The sequence below is a fragment of the Convolutriloba macropyga genome, chromosome 8, assembly GCF_964194025.1.
Source record: "Convolutriloba macropyga chromosome 8, txConMacr16.3, whole genome shotgun sequence".
Lineage (NCBI taxonomy): Eukaryota > Metazoa > Xenacoelomorpha > Acoela > Convolutidae > Convolutriloba > Convolutriloba macropyga.
In genome coordinates this window covers 10,390,902-10,404,399 of record NC_134475.1, presented here as the reverse complement: position 1 = coordinate 10,404,399, position 13,498 = coordinate 10,390,902, and the positions used below count along the sequence as shown (strand labels likewise).

The window sequence follows — 13,498 nt, the reverse complement described above, 5'->3', positions numbered from 1 at the left end:
AAATTTCTTAGAAAATTGTCTTATAAGTACTTATAAGATAATGCGTCGCCTGACTAAGACTTTGTAAGACAATTTATCAGGTCTTAAACGATAAAATTTTTTTATCAGGTCTAATAAGATCGTACACGATAAAATCTTTTACTATATTTTTAGCACAACCTCTCGACACACTTTCAACGCAGAACTCTTCAAAACAATGCGTGGCAAACCTCCAGGCTTCTATTCACGATGAAAAAAGTTTGCTCTAATCGTTGTCATACAGTTAAGTATAAGAGTATATGACAATTAAGTATAGAGTTTTGTCCCCTGTGCTCTCTCAAAGCTGCATAAAAAAATATTTGCTGCGCACAATAATTAATTTCCTTTTCACGTAATGAAAATAATAAGCCGCTGAAATGTAGTTACCAAAACAACCAAGTATATATCGGTTCTTTGCCTCGTCGAATTGAAGCTAAGAGTTATGCCCAGAATAAATAATTACGGAATAGAGAACTAATGAACATAATCAAATATTCTCCTGTTATTCAAATTTAAGAATCATAAACAACTTACAACAGTTGGAAGAATCCCGATTCCACTAAGTCAGAGTAATTTAAGCTAATCCGAAAGATCGATTAATCGCTCTTTTCAACACTTTTTTTTAATCTAGGAAAGTTGAACTCACGCGTCAACTTCGTCCCTCAAACTATAACTAACTTATTTAACGAACTACTGCTTTTCAGATTCGCAAACCTCTCTCTGGTCGTTTTTCTTGTGCCTAAGGGTACTCAACCTTATCAGTTTTTTATCATCAGAACGTAACGTATCGCTCCTTTTAGAACATTCTGACCTAACGTCTAAGTGTTATAGTTGGCGTGGAAAGACATGTTATAGTTGGCGTGGAAAGTCAGTCACAAGATGCCACTTATCTTATGTTGATGTTTGTTCGAGATGACCGGAGCTGCGTGTTTAACTCGGTTTGATAATTTCAGAATATGGCACAATCCATGTTTCATGCTGAGCAATTTGTGTGCAATTTTTCGCATGCTTGCTTTTTCCTTCCTAAGTAACGAAAACGCATCCAATTTAAACTATGATACCTTTGTTTCCCATTTAGGCTGGAGTAATGTTCCGTTCTAAATAAAACTTTAACCATTTCCTTAGAGTCATAAAAAAACGGAAAAATAAAATTTAGCTTTTTCTGTCCCTTATTCCCTTGTGGAATAGTTTCAGTGAGAATACTTTGGGATTGAAAGGTAATTTATCCCAACTTTCCACTCTGAACGAGGCCTTGGTAAAATGTTTTGACTCTGGAGAAAGTGTCGTTTCTTTCAAAGGAGTGTAAGAAACTAATCTTTCATCTTTTTTATTTGTTTACTTTAAAGGCTAACAGAACGGTTTCGGGTACCGGAAAAAGCCCGTTTTCTCAATGTGTAAGAAATTGTCCTGGGAGTGATCAGTTAAAATTTCATGGTGATCGGACTTGAGGAAATAGGGTTTTCAGGACTTGCGGGGGTGGGGGTCGCAAAAATATGGACGCTTGGATTTGGGACAATAGGGGCCCTGAAGCTGTACCAGAGAGTAGCAGGTCATTATTTCATGCTCTGATAACTCAGTCAAGGTGTGCACGCCTCAACCAAAAACTATCAACAATCTTTATGAGCCTATAAATAGTCAGTGTGAAATGTGGGTTATAATAGCACACTACAGCTGGGATCATCTTCCGCTAATTAGTTTCTAATACTTTTCCACGACCTGTAACACAAATTAGTTCCAAATTTTGTTCTAAAAAGAAAAATGTAGTTTGTCGCTAACCACAACCCCAGACTTTTGAGTATTTTTATTGTGTAAGATCTTACAAATTTCTTAGAAAATTGTCTTATAAGTACTTATAAGGTAATGCGTCGCCTGACTAAGACTTTGTAAGACAATTTATCAGGTCTTAAACGATAAAATTTTTTTATCAGGTCTAATAAGATCGTACACGATAAAATCTTGTACTATATTTTTAGCACAACCTCTCGACACACTTTCAACGAAGAACTCTTCAAAACAATGCGTGGCAAAACTCCAGGCTTCTATTCACGATGAAAAAAGTTTGCTCTAATCGTTGTCATACAGTTATACGTAACCCATGTCTACCATTTAGGGCATTCAGCTTCACTGAAACCCTATTGCTCAAAATTGGATTAATTATAGCAATTTTTTTTAGAGAAAATTCAAAGATTTAATAGTGTGTGTCAGTAGAGATATGAGTAGCTAAACTGCTAGTTGTCTTACTAACCCACAATTGTATTTGGGTGGTGCGGGGGACTTAAATTATTGGCCAATTAGGCTTTTCTTCAGTTCTGTCTAATTGGACGTTGTTAACTATCACATTCAGTAATCGAGGGTAACATGATGGCGCGGACAAGAGTGACAAGGAGTGTGGATCTTGAAACATGGTTATAAAATAGCATTAAACTCATGTAAATTTACTCGATCGAATGGAATTTTCCTACGCAAGGAAAAAAACTTTTGTATGCGTAACGATGATCAAAGCAACGCTAAAACGTCTATTGACAAATTGCCCAAATTTTCGTCGACAGAACCATAAAATTTTCGTTGAGAGTGAACATCAGATATGAAGAAAGGTTTCAGTAATAATTTCAAAGAATATGATCATGGATTTATTCCGTTTTTAAGAAAAGAACCCAAAAGAGTGAAAAATGTGTTTAATCACAAAAAGAAACCGTGTCACCTAACTAAAATTTGTTCATGAAATGCTTTTCTATTTTGTTCTTAGAGTGACAGAAACAAAGAACCAACAACTTGAAGGATACACTGCAATCTGTTTTGAAATGTCAAGAGAAACAGATGAAAAAAGCTATTGCTTAGAATATCATAGATCTTAAATTTGCTCATTATTCAAAAATGAGTTGTTCACACAACATAAAAGTTAAAGAAAATATGAATTAGGGAAAAAAAATTGGTGAAAATTAAATCGTTATGTTAAATATCGTTGTTACTCATTCTAGAAGGATGTTTACTCCACTGCCATGCCACACTACTTTCTACTGAATTTTTAAGAACGAGTACTGAAAATTGTTTTGAGACTTGAAATGAGACCATATTTTGTGTTGAAATTTATTTATTGTCTTTCAAGTTCCTTTTTTTAATATTGATGTACTGCGTTTCATGCAAAGCAAATTTGTTCTAGAACAATACACGTTTCAACTTCAATTAGCGATAGATTTTCAATGAGTTCTTAAAACAGCAATGCATCAAGAAAAAAGGCGAGAATGAAGCAAGAGGCAAGGAAGAGCCGACAGTAATAAAATGACTATCATAGAACAGTAAACATGCATGAAAAAGCAAAACTAATGCTGTTTAACTGAAATCAACTTCTAATATATTGTCCTATCTCGATTAAATTAAGAAAATAATATAGTTGAGCACAAATCTTTTTCGTTGATTTTAGTCGTTATCGTTTTAAGACGCGTTGTCTGCTACCACGTCACTGTTTCTGTAGAATTTTGTATTTTTATCGTTAGAAGGCTTCTAGCTGGGGACTGGCTAGCGCCCAAAACTCTATCGAATTTTAAATGTTCTTCGAAGAAAAGTGAGTCCGTCTGACAATTAAGTATAGAGTTTTGTCCCCTGTGCTCTCTCAAAGCTGCATAAAAAAAAATTGCTGCGCACAATAATTAATTTCCTTTTCACGTAATGAAAATAATAAGTGGCTGAAATGTAGTTACCAAAACAACCAAGTATATATCGGTTCTTTGCCTCGTCGAATTGAAGCTAAGAGTTATGCCCAGAATAAATAATTACGGAATAGCGAACTAATGAACATAATCAAATATTCTCCTGTTATTCAAATTTAAGAATCCTATACAACTTACAACAGTTGGAAGAATCCCGATTCCACTAAGTCAGAGTAATTTAAGCTAATCCGAAAGATCGATTAATCGCTCTTTTCAACACTTTTTTTTAATCTAGGAAAGTTGAACTCACGCATCAACTTCTTCCCTCAAACTATAACTAACTTATTTAACGAACTACTGCTTTTCAGATTCGCAAACCTCTCTCTGGTCGTTTTTCTTGTGCCTAAGGGTACTCAACCTTATCAGTTTTTTATCATCAGAACGTAACGTATCGCTCCTTTTAGAACATTCTGACCTAACGTCTAAGTGTTATAGTTGGCGTGGAAGGTCATGTTATAGTTGGCGTGGAAAGTCAGTCACAAGATGCCACTTATCTTATGTTGATGTTTGTTCGAGATGACCGGAGCTGCGTGTTTAACTCGGTTTGATAATTTCAGAATATGGCACAATCCATGTTTCATGCTGAGCAATATGTGTGCAATTTTTTGCACGCTTGCTTTTTCCTTCCTAATTAACGAATACGCATCCAATTTAAACTATGATACCTTTGTTTCCCATTTAGGCTGGAGTAATGTTCCGTTCTAAATAAAACTTTAACCATTTCTTTAGAGTCATAAAAAACGGAAAAATAAAATTTAGCTTTTTCTGTCCCTTATTCCCTTGTGGAATAGTTTCAGTGAGAATACTTTGGGATTGAAAGGTAATTTATCCCAACTTTCCACTCTGAACGAGGCCTTGGTAAAATGTTTTGACTCTGGAGAAAGTGTCGTTTCTTTCAAAGGAGTGTAAGAAACTAATCTTTCATCTTTTTTCTTTGTTTACTTTAAAGGCCAACAGAACGGTTTCGGGTACCGGAAAAAGCCCGTTTTCTCAATGTGTAAGAAATTGTCCTGGGAGTGATCAGTTAAAATTTCATGGTGATCGGACTTGAGGAAGTAGGGTTTTCAGGACTTGCGGGGGGGTCGCAAAAATATGGACGCTTGGATTTGGGACAATAGGGGCCCTGAAGCTGTACCAGAGAGTAGCAGGTCAATATTTCATGCTCTGATAACTCAGTCAAGGTGTGCACGCCAATTCTTGTTTGCCAATGAACTTATGCAAATACCATTGAACTAGCAAATCACCAACTAACAAAATCATTAAACCTTAATTCCTACTAGCTTTCATTTACCTACTAACTTAGAGCGCCAATGGATTTCCAATTATACCAGTCTATTCTCAAATTTCATCGTCGTGGAACATTTCCACAAGATGTCAATTTTAATTGACAGAAAAAGCACCATTTTAAACAATTATGTAGTCGCTACAACAAACCAAAACTAACTCTATTTAATAAAAAGACCGGACTCAAAGTATTGCATTCGAGGAATGCAAATTTTATTATCCAAAAACTACATCGGGACCACGAGCATATTAGAGCAGTTACACTCGAGCGGCTTGTTAAACAATCCTACGATGTCCAAGGAGCCTGGTTTATTGTTCGGGAAGTAGTACGCAACTGTGACTATTGCAATGAACATATTATTCATCGACGTTTCACCGGTCCCTTAGTTCATGCTTCTCGCTCTACACTGGATAGAATCTAATACGAACTAGGACTAGATATTAACGAAAGGCCGTTACTGAACAACAATTGTTTCAAGAACGCCCCTTCAATAGATCCTACTTCTTTTATCCCTAAAACTGTGGTCACTATTGGTCCCGACTACAATTGCGTGTGCGCTGCACTTTTCACAATTTTGACCGAAAACCCTAATCAAGGCGGAAAAATTGAAAAAATAATTCGTTCTTTACGGAAAGAAGGCCCGGACCGCCACTTATTAAATCTGATGGGCGCTGCTGCTCTTATTAATGGCCCAGATGACCTTAATTTCGTTACAACAACAGATTTGAGAATGCTAGCCCGAACCTTTAGAACTAATATTTACATGTTTTATGACACCGATGAGTTCGAGCAAGCCCACTTGGATTGCTACACTGGAAATAAAATGGGCCCAAATAGAGGAGGAATTTACTTAAAGGCCGGCATGAGCGGTGGAACAAGGCATTGTTTTATTGTTACTCGTGTTAAGCAAAAAAAATGAGGGGTAAGTTGTTCAATTTAGATGACATAATTTATAAACCCGGAATAGCACACACATGACAGATATCTAAGTTAAACTAAAGTTCGCTTTTACACTGCATATGGACGCTCGATTTGCACTTTCTTCTTTATTTCCAATAGCGCTTGTTGCTCGGCTTTTTCGTCATAGGAAAAGTCGCTATCACATGCTCGTTGATGCTGTTGTTCGTGTTGCTGTTGTTGTTGATCGTTTGGTGGCTGTTGTTGCTCGCTTGATTGCTGTGATTGCTCGTCTGATTTCGCTGCGAGGGTCTTCTTTCCATTGTTAGACTTGCCGCTTTTTGTTCGCCTCTTTGCCTTCGTTTTGGAGTTTCGAATATGCTCTGCCCGTGGCGTTTTGCCAGCCACTGGAGGTAGTTTTATCGGGGCCTTTCCATGTCGCGCTTTAACAATTTTGCCGTCCATACTGCGAGTAAGTAATATTTTAAAGCCTGGCGAACAAGGGTAATATGGAGCAAGGCCAATAATAGCAATTAGCTATATTCAGTTTTTAATGAACAAAAAAATAAGGGCACCAAATTGATTTCCTTTGATTGGAGTTTCAGCAGGCTAAGTCCTAAAGTGAATGACCCCGAGGTTTTCCAACTCGAATAATCTTGGTCTTATTTGCCTTGCTCTAAATCGCGCCACAATTTTGTGTGCCTCTTATCAGGTGTTATTTGCCGTGCAAAACTCCACTTTTGGTATTGTTGGTCATTTGTGTGCTAATTCGGTCTTATCTTTGTTAGAACAAGGTATTTGAGTCCTAAGTGTTTGTTTCATTAGCCCTAATGTTAAGACGCATATTTGTATTTGAGACCTGTCAAAATTAGGACCTATTTATTTTACCCGCAAAAGTTCTGGGTGTGAAAGATAAAGTTGCGACTAACAAAGGTGTCAATAAACTACGCAGGAACTAAATTCTACAGTTTCAAATTCTCCATGAACTTTTGTTCTCAATGTAGTCATAGGGTCTCCTTTATAGTTTATAAGTAATGGTTAAGTGACTCTGCTTGAAGTCACTAAGAAGAACTTCTGGCGTTTACCGAGAACCACGAAGGGGTTCGAGATTTTAAGTCAGAATTTCGAAAAGACTTCTGCAGAGTCACTTAACCATGCTTAAAACACGAAACGCACACGTTTTAAAATGACGAAAATCAACGAAATTCAACTTCTGACTAAGTAGCAACTTCTGGCATTTTGACTTCTGGTAGTGCACACTTTCGGTATTTTAAAATCTGCACGTGAGTGTTTTAAGTCACAATAAATTTACTTGCTCTACTAGTGAGTTCTGAGATTTGTACTGGGAACTAAGGACTATATGTTCGTTTTTTTGGTTCTATGGTCCAGAGGTGTCAAATCGATAAATCATACAAGTTCCTATGAATTTTCTATGTTCAGCGTCAAATGACAATGGGACATTGAATGATCTATCGATAGAGTTCTCTGAAACTACCATGATCCATAGATAGAGTTCTCTGAAACTACCATGATCCATCGATCGAGTTCTCTGAAATATCTCTTATCCACGATGGAGTTATACGTGACCCCAATTCTGTATTAAACTACTACGACTATACAATTGATATTTTGTTTGTCTGTTTGAGAATGGAACCTTGTTTGTGTACTCGATGGCCATTGACGAGAAGAAGAGGGAGGCAAACTCGTTTGTGATTGGCTCTTCCTGCTCAGTGTCCAACAGACGCATGATCACTTTAGTGCAGTCCATCCCACGCATTGCCCGACGCACATCTGCCTGAAACACACGACACTAATAAACATTTGAATCTTTTTCGTTTGCCCCTCCCCCCACAGCTTAATGGGCGCATAAGATAATAGCATGTGCTCTGTAACGGGGCACAAACGGATAAGATCCCAAGTTTATTTTATATTTTTGGCATCAAAAACTGGTAAAAAGAGGGCTAAAAAACGAAGTCAAGAATTTCTGCTCAAAAATGGTATCTACTGTTTTAGCAATTCCTGCTTATACTTCCCTTCTGTTGATAAACCATCGAAAACGCGTCTTTTTGGTTTCAATTGAAACAAAGAAGCTCGTTTTTGAAGTTTTATCTGAGGATTTTCGTTTGCTCTTCTTCACTCCCTCCCTTTCAAAGGAACGTTAAAATTGACGTGCGCCATTACATCAAATCGAAGATAATGAAGCGAAACGCGCTATAATACCTTTCATTTACTATTTTTTTAGTTAAATATAATAAAACTGCAATATAAATGCGAGATTCGATCTTTAATTTTACAAACGCCAAAAATTCTCTCGGAAAAAAGTTCTTTGACAAAAAAGTGAGTTTATCCAAAAAACATAATTTGAGATAATGTATATTACTGATTTCATTTGAGCAGTTTCGCGGTAATTGCAAGCCATACAAAACAAAAAATTTCAAAAAATCCAAATTTGGTAGACCATAATGTTTTGATAACATTCTAATTCTAGATAAAATTCAATATTAATGTACAACAAAAAATTCCATTTAGAAGCGTCTTAAAAGCAGAAAATTAAGAAAAGAAATTTCGTAACTTAAGGTTATACACTCGTGGCACAGGTTACTACTAGTTATATTTATTTAGTTAACTAACCTGACAAGAGAGTATGCCGAATGCCATCATGGCATTTCTGTGCACTGCTTTATCTTCACTTTTTACAAGAGTATAGAGTGGCTCAAGGGCTCCAAAGTTCATTATGTGCAGTCTGTTTTCTTCGCCCTTTTCTGCAAATCTGTAGAGAGACTCGCATGCCTTCAACAACACCTAAGCAACAACCAACTAAGTCGGTACTCATATCTTTGTGGGGAGGGGGTAGTTTAATGATAAAAAACATAAACCTACTAAATAGTCGGACGAATTGCTCTCGAACGATTGGCGAGGCAAACAATTTAGAAGGAGGCATATTCTAGAAAAAACTTCTGACTAGGGAGGGGTTTGAAACTTCGACAACCATGCTGAGACACTTGAAAAAAAAAACACTTGGATTCACTGACTATAAACGTTCATCTCTCAATTGGTTTTATTTTTTAGCAAGAGACTTAATATCTGAATGCTCGAAATTGAAATCGCTCAGAAAAGATCAACAAAAAGTCAAGCTCGAAAAAGTCACTCAAGAAGTGAAATCAAAAGTACGTTCAAAAAACGGTCGAGCGAAAATTTTGCAAGAAAAAAGAGGCACACTTTTAGAATAATTCGTCCGAGAGCAATTAATAATTATAATAATAATAATTGTGGTTTCAGCGTAATCGTTGAGGAGCAAAACTAGGCCACAGCGGCCTTTTTTCAATCTCCACATTTCAGACAGTTCTGTTTGGCACCCGTGGTCACTTGTTTTGCGTCTGCAACTCGCAAGTGGTACCGTCATTGCATCGAAGATATTTATAACGTCGGTTGACCGAGTTTCTTGTTTCGGCCAGCGGATACGGGTTCTAGCCTACAAATCCCCAAATATAATCGAGTAGGAAAACAGAGTCTTGGAATGCAACTATATTATTCTCCAGTTTCTAGTCTCTCTCTCTTATATTATTTATTCTTTTTCCAGCACTTTTAGATATAATTATACTGCATTCTGATTGGTTAAAAATTATACTGCTTTATATCAATTTAAATACCTATCATTTATGAATTTTATAAGCGTCAAAGGATATTTAGGATTCGGCGAATCAGAGATTCGTCATAATATTACATGGCAATCAGCTGTTTTTAATGAGTATATATAATCGGATTTGTAACTGATTTTCGGCATCATGTTTTTTATTAGTGTTTTATATGCTGATGTAAACTAAAAAAAGCTGCCTATAAATGGGAGTGGTCAGGCAATGATCAACCTGAAGCTATGATTGCTCGTCCCCACACAGGCAGCTTCCCATAGAACCAACAATCATTGGCGCGTGAATTGCGCCACCTTCATGGTCTCTCGGCCATTACGCCACTTTGTAACAAAGTACGATGATTGAGGTATAATAGCTGGAAAATACCCATGACGTTCAATCCAGACGGTGGAATTGGGTGGTCGGGCAATAGATCGAAACAGCAACAGATCGAAAACAGTAAAATTGAGATAATAGATCTCGAATCTCGATTCTCTTTAGCTGAAATTAGGCGTTATTTTCAAGCTGGCATAAAATTAACACATCTGGACATGCCTTGCAAGCCATGGCTGTGCCATAGCGGGAAGTGGGATTTGATATGAATTTATCACAACCAACCAAAATTTCAAAACCGAAGATGTTATACGCTGTATAATAATTGAGCAATTAAATCTGGTTGGCCAAGACGCGTCATAATTTTATTGTCGGTCTATTGTCTCAATTTTCGCTTTCGATCTATTGTCCTAACACCGTGAAATTGATCAAAAATTCAAAGTACGTGCTGTGAAAAACGAAAATTCACAACATCGTCAGCCTGATTTTGTATAATCACTAAAATTTTGACGGTGATCGATCATACGTAATGGTAACAGTTTCACCGCAATTTAAATATTAAATTGAGATAAAGAAACAGTTCGTCATACATATTTTTGCAATTAATCATCAGTTTTGTTGATTTAAAAAAAGGCAATGGAGCCTAATGGAGCTTAGGAATACTAGCATTTGGGGGGACCTGTTTTTAAGGATGAAAAGTCAGATGAGTCAGACGAAAAATCGGTCGAGCAAAAAATCGCAAAAAAACCACAATACTATTAAAATTGCTACAAAAGTTTGAGAGCAATTAAACATAGTCGACAGATTGCCGGAATCGCCGCGAAAAAAAAAGACTTGCATGCCGTATAATAGAGATAGAAACAGATACAGATCTAAATTGAAAAAAAAAATAAAGCCTCTATACAAGCTAGGAAAAAGCATTCAAATATAAATTAATAAAGCTTGTTAAAAGTCATCCCGTAAAAGCCTCTTATTAGGGACCTTTACTGCACATATGAGTTCCTTTGACCTTAAAAAACTCAAATTAAACTTAAGTTTTGAAAAGCAAAAGTCATTTTATTGAATGAGGTATGTCACTTGTGATCAAAACCTAATCACGCAAAAAAGTTTTGCTGAAGAGAGTGAGAAATGACCTCACAAGCGCAAATGCCGTTAGTGAGAGGAAAAAGTCATTCAGAAAATCTGACTTTTCCAGCTTTGCTGAGCGAACAAATGTAAAAAGAAAAAGAGCGTCAGACGACAAAACAAAAAAACATAGCAGGACAAATCCTGACATACAATTCAAAGAATTTTCAATGACTAAACAAAAAACTAGACGTAGAACGACGGACAATGATTAAATTTGGCAAACCATTTCTCAGAAAAACCAGAACAACAAAAAAAACAGAAAATCAATGTCAAAATGCCGCTAGCGAGAAAAAAAAACCAAGCAAAAAAATGTTAATTTCATTCTTACACAAAACAAGGCTCAGATTGATTTTTGAATGGATTGAGAAAACTATTTAGTAGAAAATCCTATCCAAAAAATTGGAAAAACAGTGAAAACCAAAGTGAAACTGCCGCATGTGAACAAAAGACCACTTGCGAGAGAGCCAATTTTTGTTCAAACACCGTTTTCTCAATCTACTTCAATGAGAGCAAAAGATATTAACGCCAGAAAACCACTCATTTTTTGCTCCAATTCCTGTTTCGGCGTGATCAATTTCAATAATCCAATTTGTCTTCAAAAATCATGAAAATGTGTGAACAGATCTGAAAAAAAAACATAGCCGGAAGAATTCCGGAAACGACTCGAAACGGAATTCCACTTAAACGCCATCCACGTACTCATCAAACAAAACGTGCTTCCCCTAACTTATGATTATTTTGAAACAAAACCATAAAACAAAAAAAGTAAAAACAAGAAAATCAAATCTGTAAAAACGTGGTCAAAAAATCTGATCAAATATTCTCATAAATTGAGATCCCGAAATAACTCTCTCTACCAAAATTACTTCATCAAAACAAATAGTACCTACTAAAATCACTTATGAGAATTTTTTAAAGTACTTGAAGCCAAATCATGAAATAAAGAAGCCCTTACAAACAACTTGGAATAAAAAAAGGAAAAAGTTAATAGATTTCTTAAAATTTACAAAAGCACAGAAAACTAAAGAAAAATACCTTTCAACCGATAGGGTATCCAGATGCTCTCAAAACAATAGACAAGTCATAATTGGTCAAAACACTTGTCTAATAACAAAAACACGAAAGACTGAAGAAAATCAGTTCCAATTATCGCCATTTTTTGTCATATTTCTCAGCAAAAAATGCTTCATACCAAAAAAATAACCAAGTGTTATCTGAAAACTGCTCAAATAATAAGGTTCTTTTCAATACCCATTCCAGGCAGTGAAAAAAATTGTCATAAAATCTAAAAAATTATCCCAAAAATCAGCAAAATACATGAAAAACCTCCAATTTAATATAAAATTCATATTTATTTCTAGAAACCTTCAAACCACTACCAAAACCAGACTAAAATTAAAACAAAATCATAACCAAGCCTCTTAAGCAAAAAAATGAAAAAACTGCTTTAAAATGCCGCACATGAACAAAAAATTTCGCTCGCTTACAGAATTTTTTTTTTCACACCTCAATTTCTCACTCTCTAGAAAACAGCGCTATGAACAAAAAACCACTCTTTTTACTCCACTCTTCCTTTTGTTCAACAAAATTACTCCAAATTTTTTCACGTGTTTCATTTCTTCTTCGGGTCGTAAAAAAAGACAGAGCTCCATACAATTCAAATTCTTTGAATTGGAAAAACCAAAAGCACAGCAATATAGCTCCATTGAGCTGACAGCTTTGCAGCTATGATAACAACAATGATCGGCTGTGAACCAAGATGTCATTATTTTTTTCCACTACTTAAAACATAGTTGGCGCATTTACTTTATGCAAAAACTGACCGGAAATTATAATCTTACCACGATGTACTGACATCAATTAAATCGCTTGCTTTGATAATGGATCAAGAAAAAAATCCAGAACTTCATCAACGAAATGCAAATAATATACTTTCATACATTTTAAGAACAAGAAACTCAAAATCTTCATTTATTCAAACTTCTTGTTATTCTCAAATTGATTTTTGGTGAAACCTTCTCACATGTATTTGACCTTAACGATGTATTTAAGATGCCACTTGTGTGTTTTTTTATTGGTTGGCCATAGAAACATTTAACAAACTTCTCGTTTCAAAACATACTAATTTGAAAAAGGATCAGATTTATGCGAATTTATTTTGAGATCATTATGCGAACCATCATAAATGGAGGAATTCAGGCGGTACATTAAATCGACAAATACAGTAATATGCCTCAAAACTGAAGTAAACAAGATCTTAACAAAATTTTTGCTAGTTAGATTTTTTGAATATTACTGCATAATGGCCCTAGTTTATCAAGGGTTCCAAAATCAAACGGATTCCTACCTCTTGTTCGGGTGAGTCTAACATCAGGACTGCAGTTTTGGCATTTTTGGTCTCGACATTGACGGGGTCGAACACATCGGCTGCTGGTGCCTCTGTCTCCTTTTTCGCCTTTTTTCCCATTTTGGTCACACTATACTGCTTTTAATTTTTAGGG

General features: G+C 35.8%; 1 protein-coding gene across 1 annotated transcript in view; it reads right to left on the bottom strand.

The window, feature by feature from the left end:
* The window catches only part of LOC142344445 (armadillo repeat-containing protein 3-like), a 54,791-nt gene extending 41,293 nt beyond the window's left edge, over positions 1 to 13,498 (bottom strand). Inside the window, exons 1-3 of the mRNA XM_075396095.1 lie at positions 13,345 to 13,498; positions 8,539 to 8,709; positions 7,562 to 7,702 (exon numbers count right to left, since the gene is read on the bottom strand). Coding sequence (XP_075252210.1) covers positions 7,562 to 7,702; positions 8,539 to 8,709; positions 13,345 to 13,464 — 432 coding nt within the window. The 5' untranslated portion in view covers positions 13,465 to 13,498. The remainder of the gene's footprint in view (positions 1 to 7,561; positions 7,703 to 8,538; positions 8,710 to 13,344) is intronic.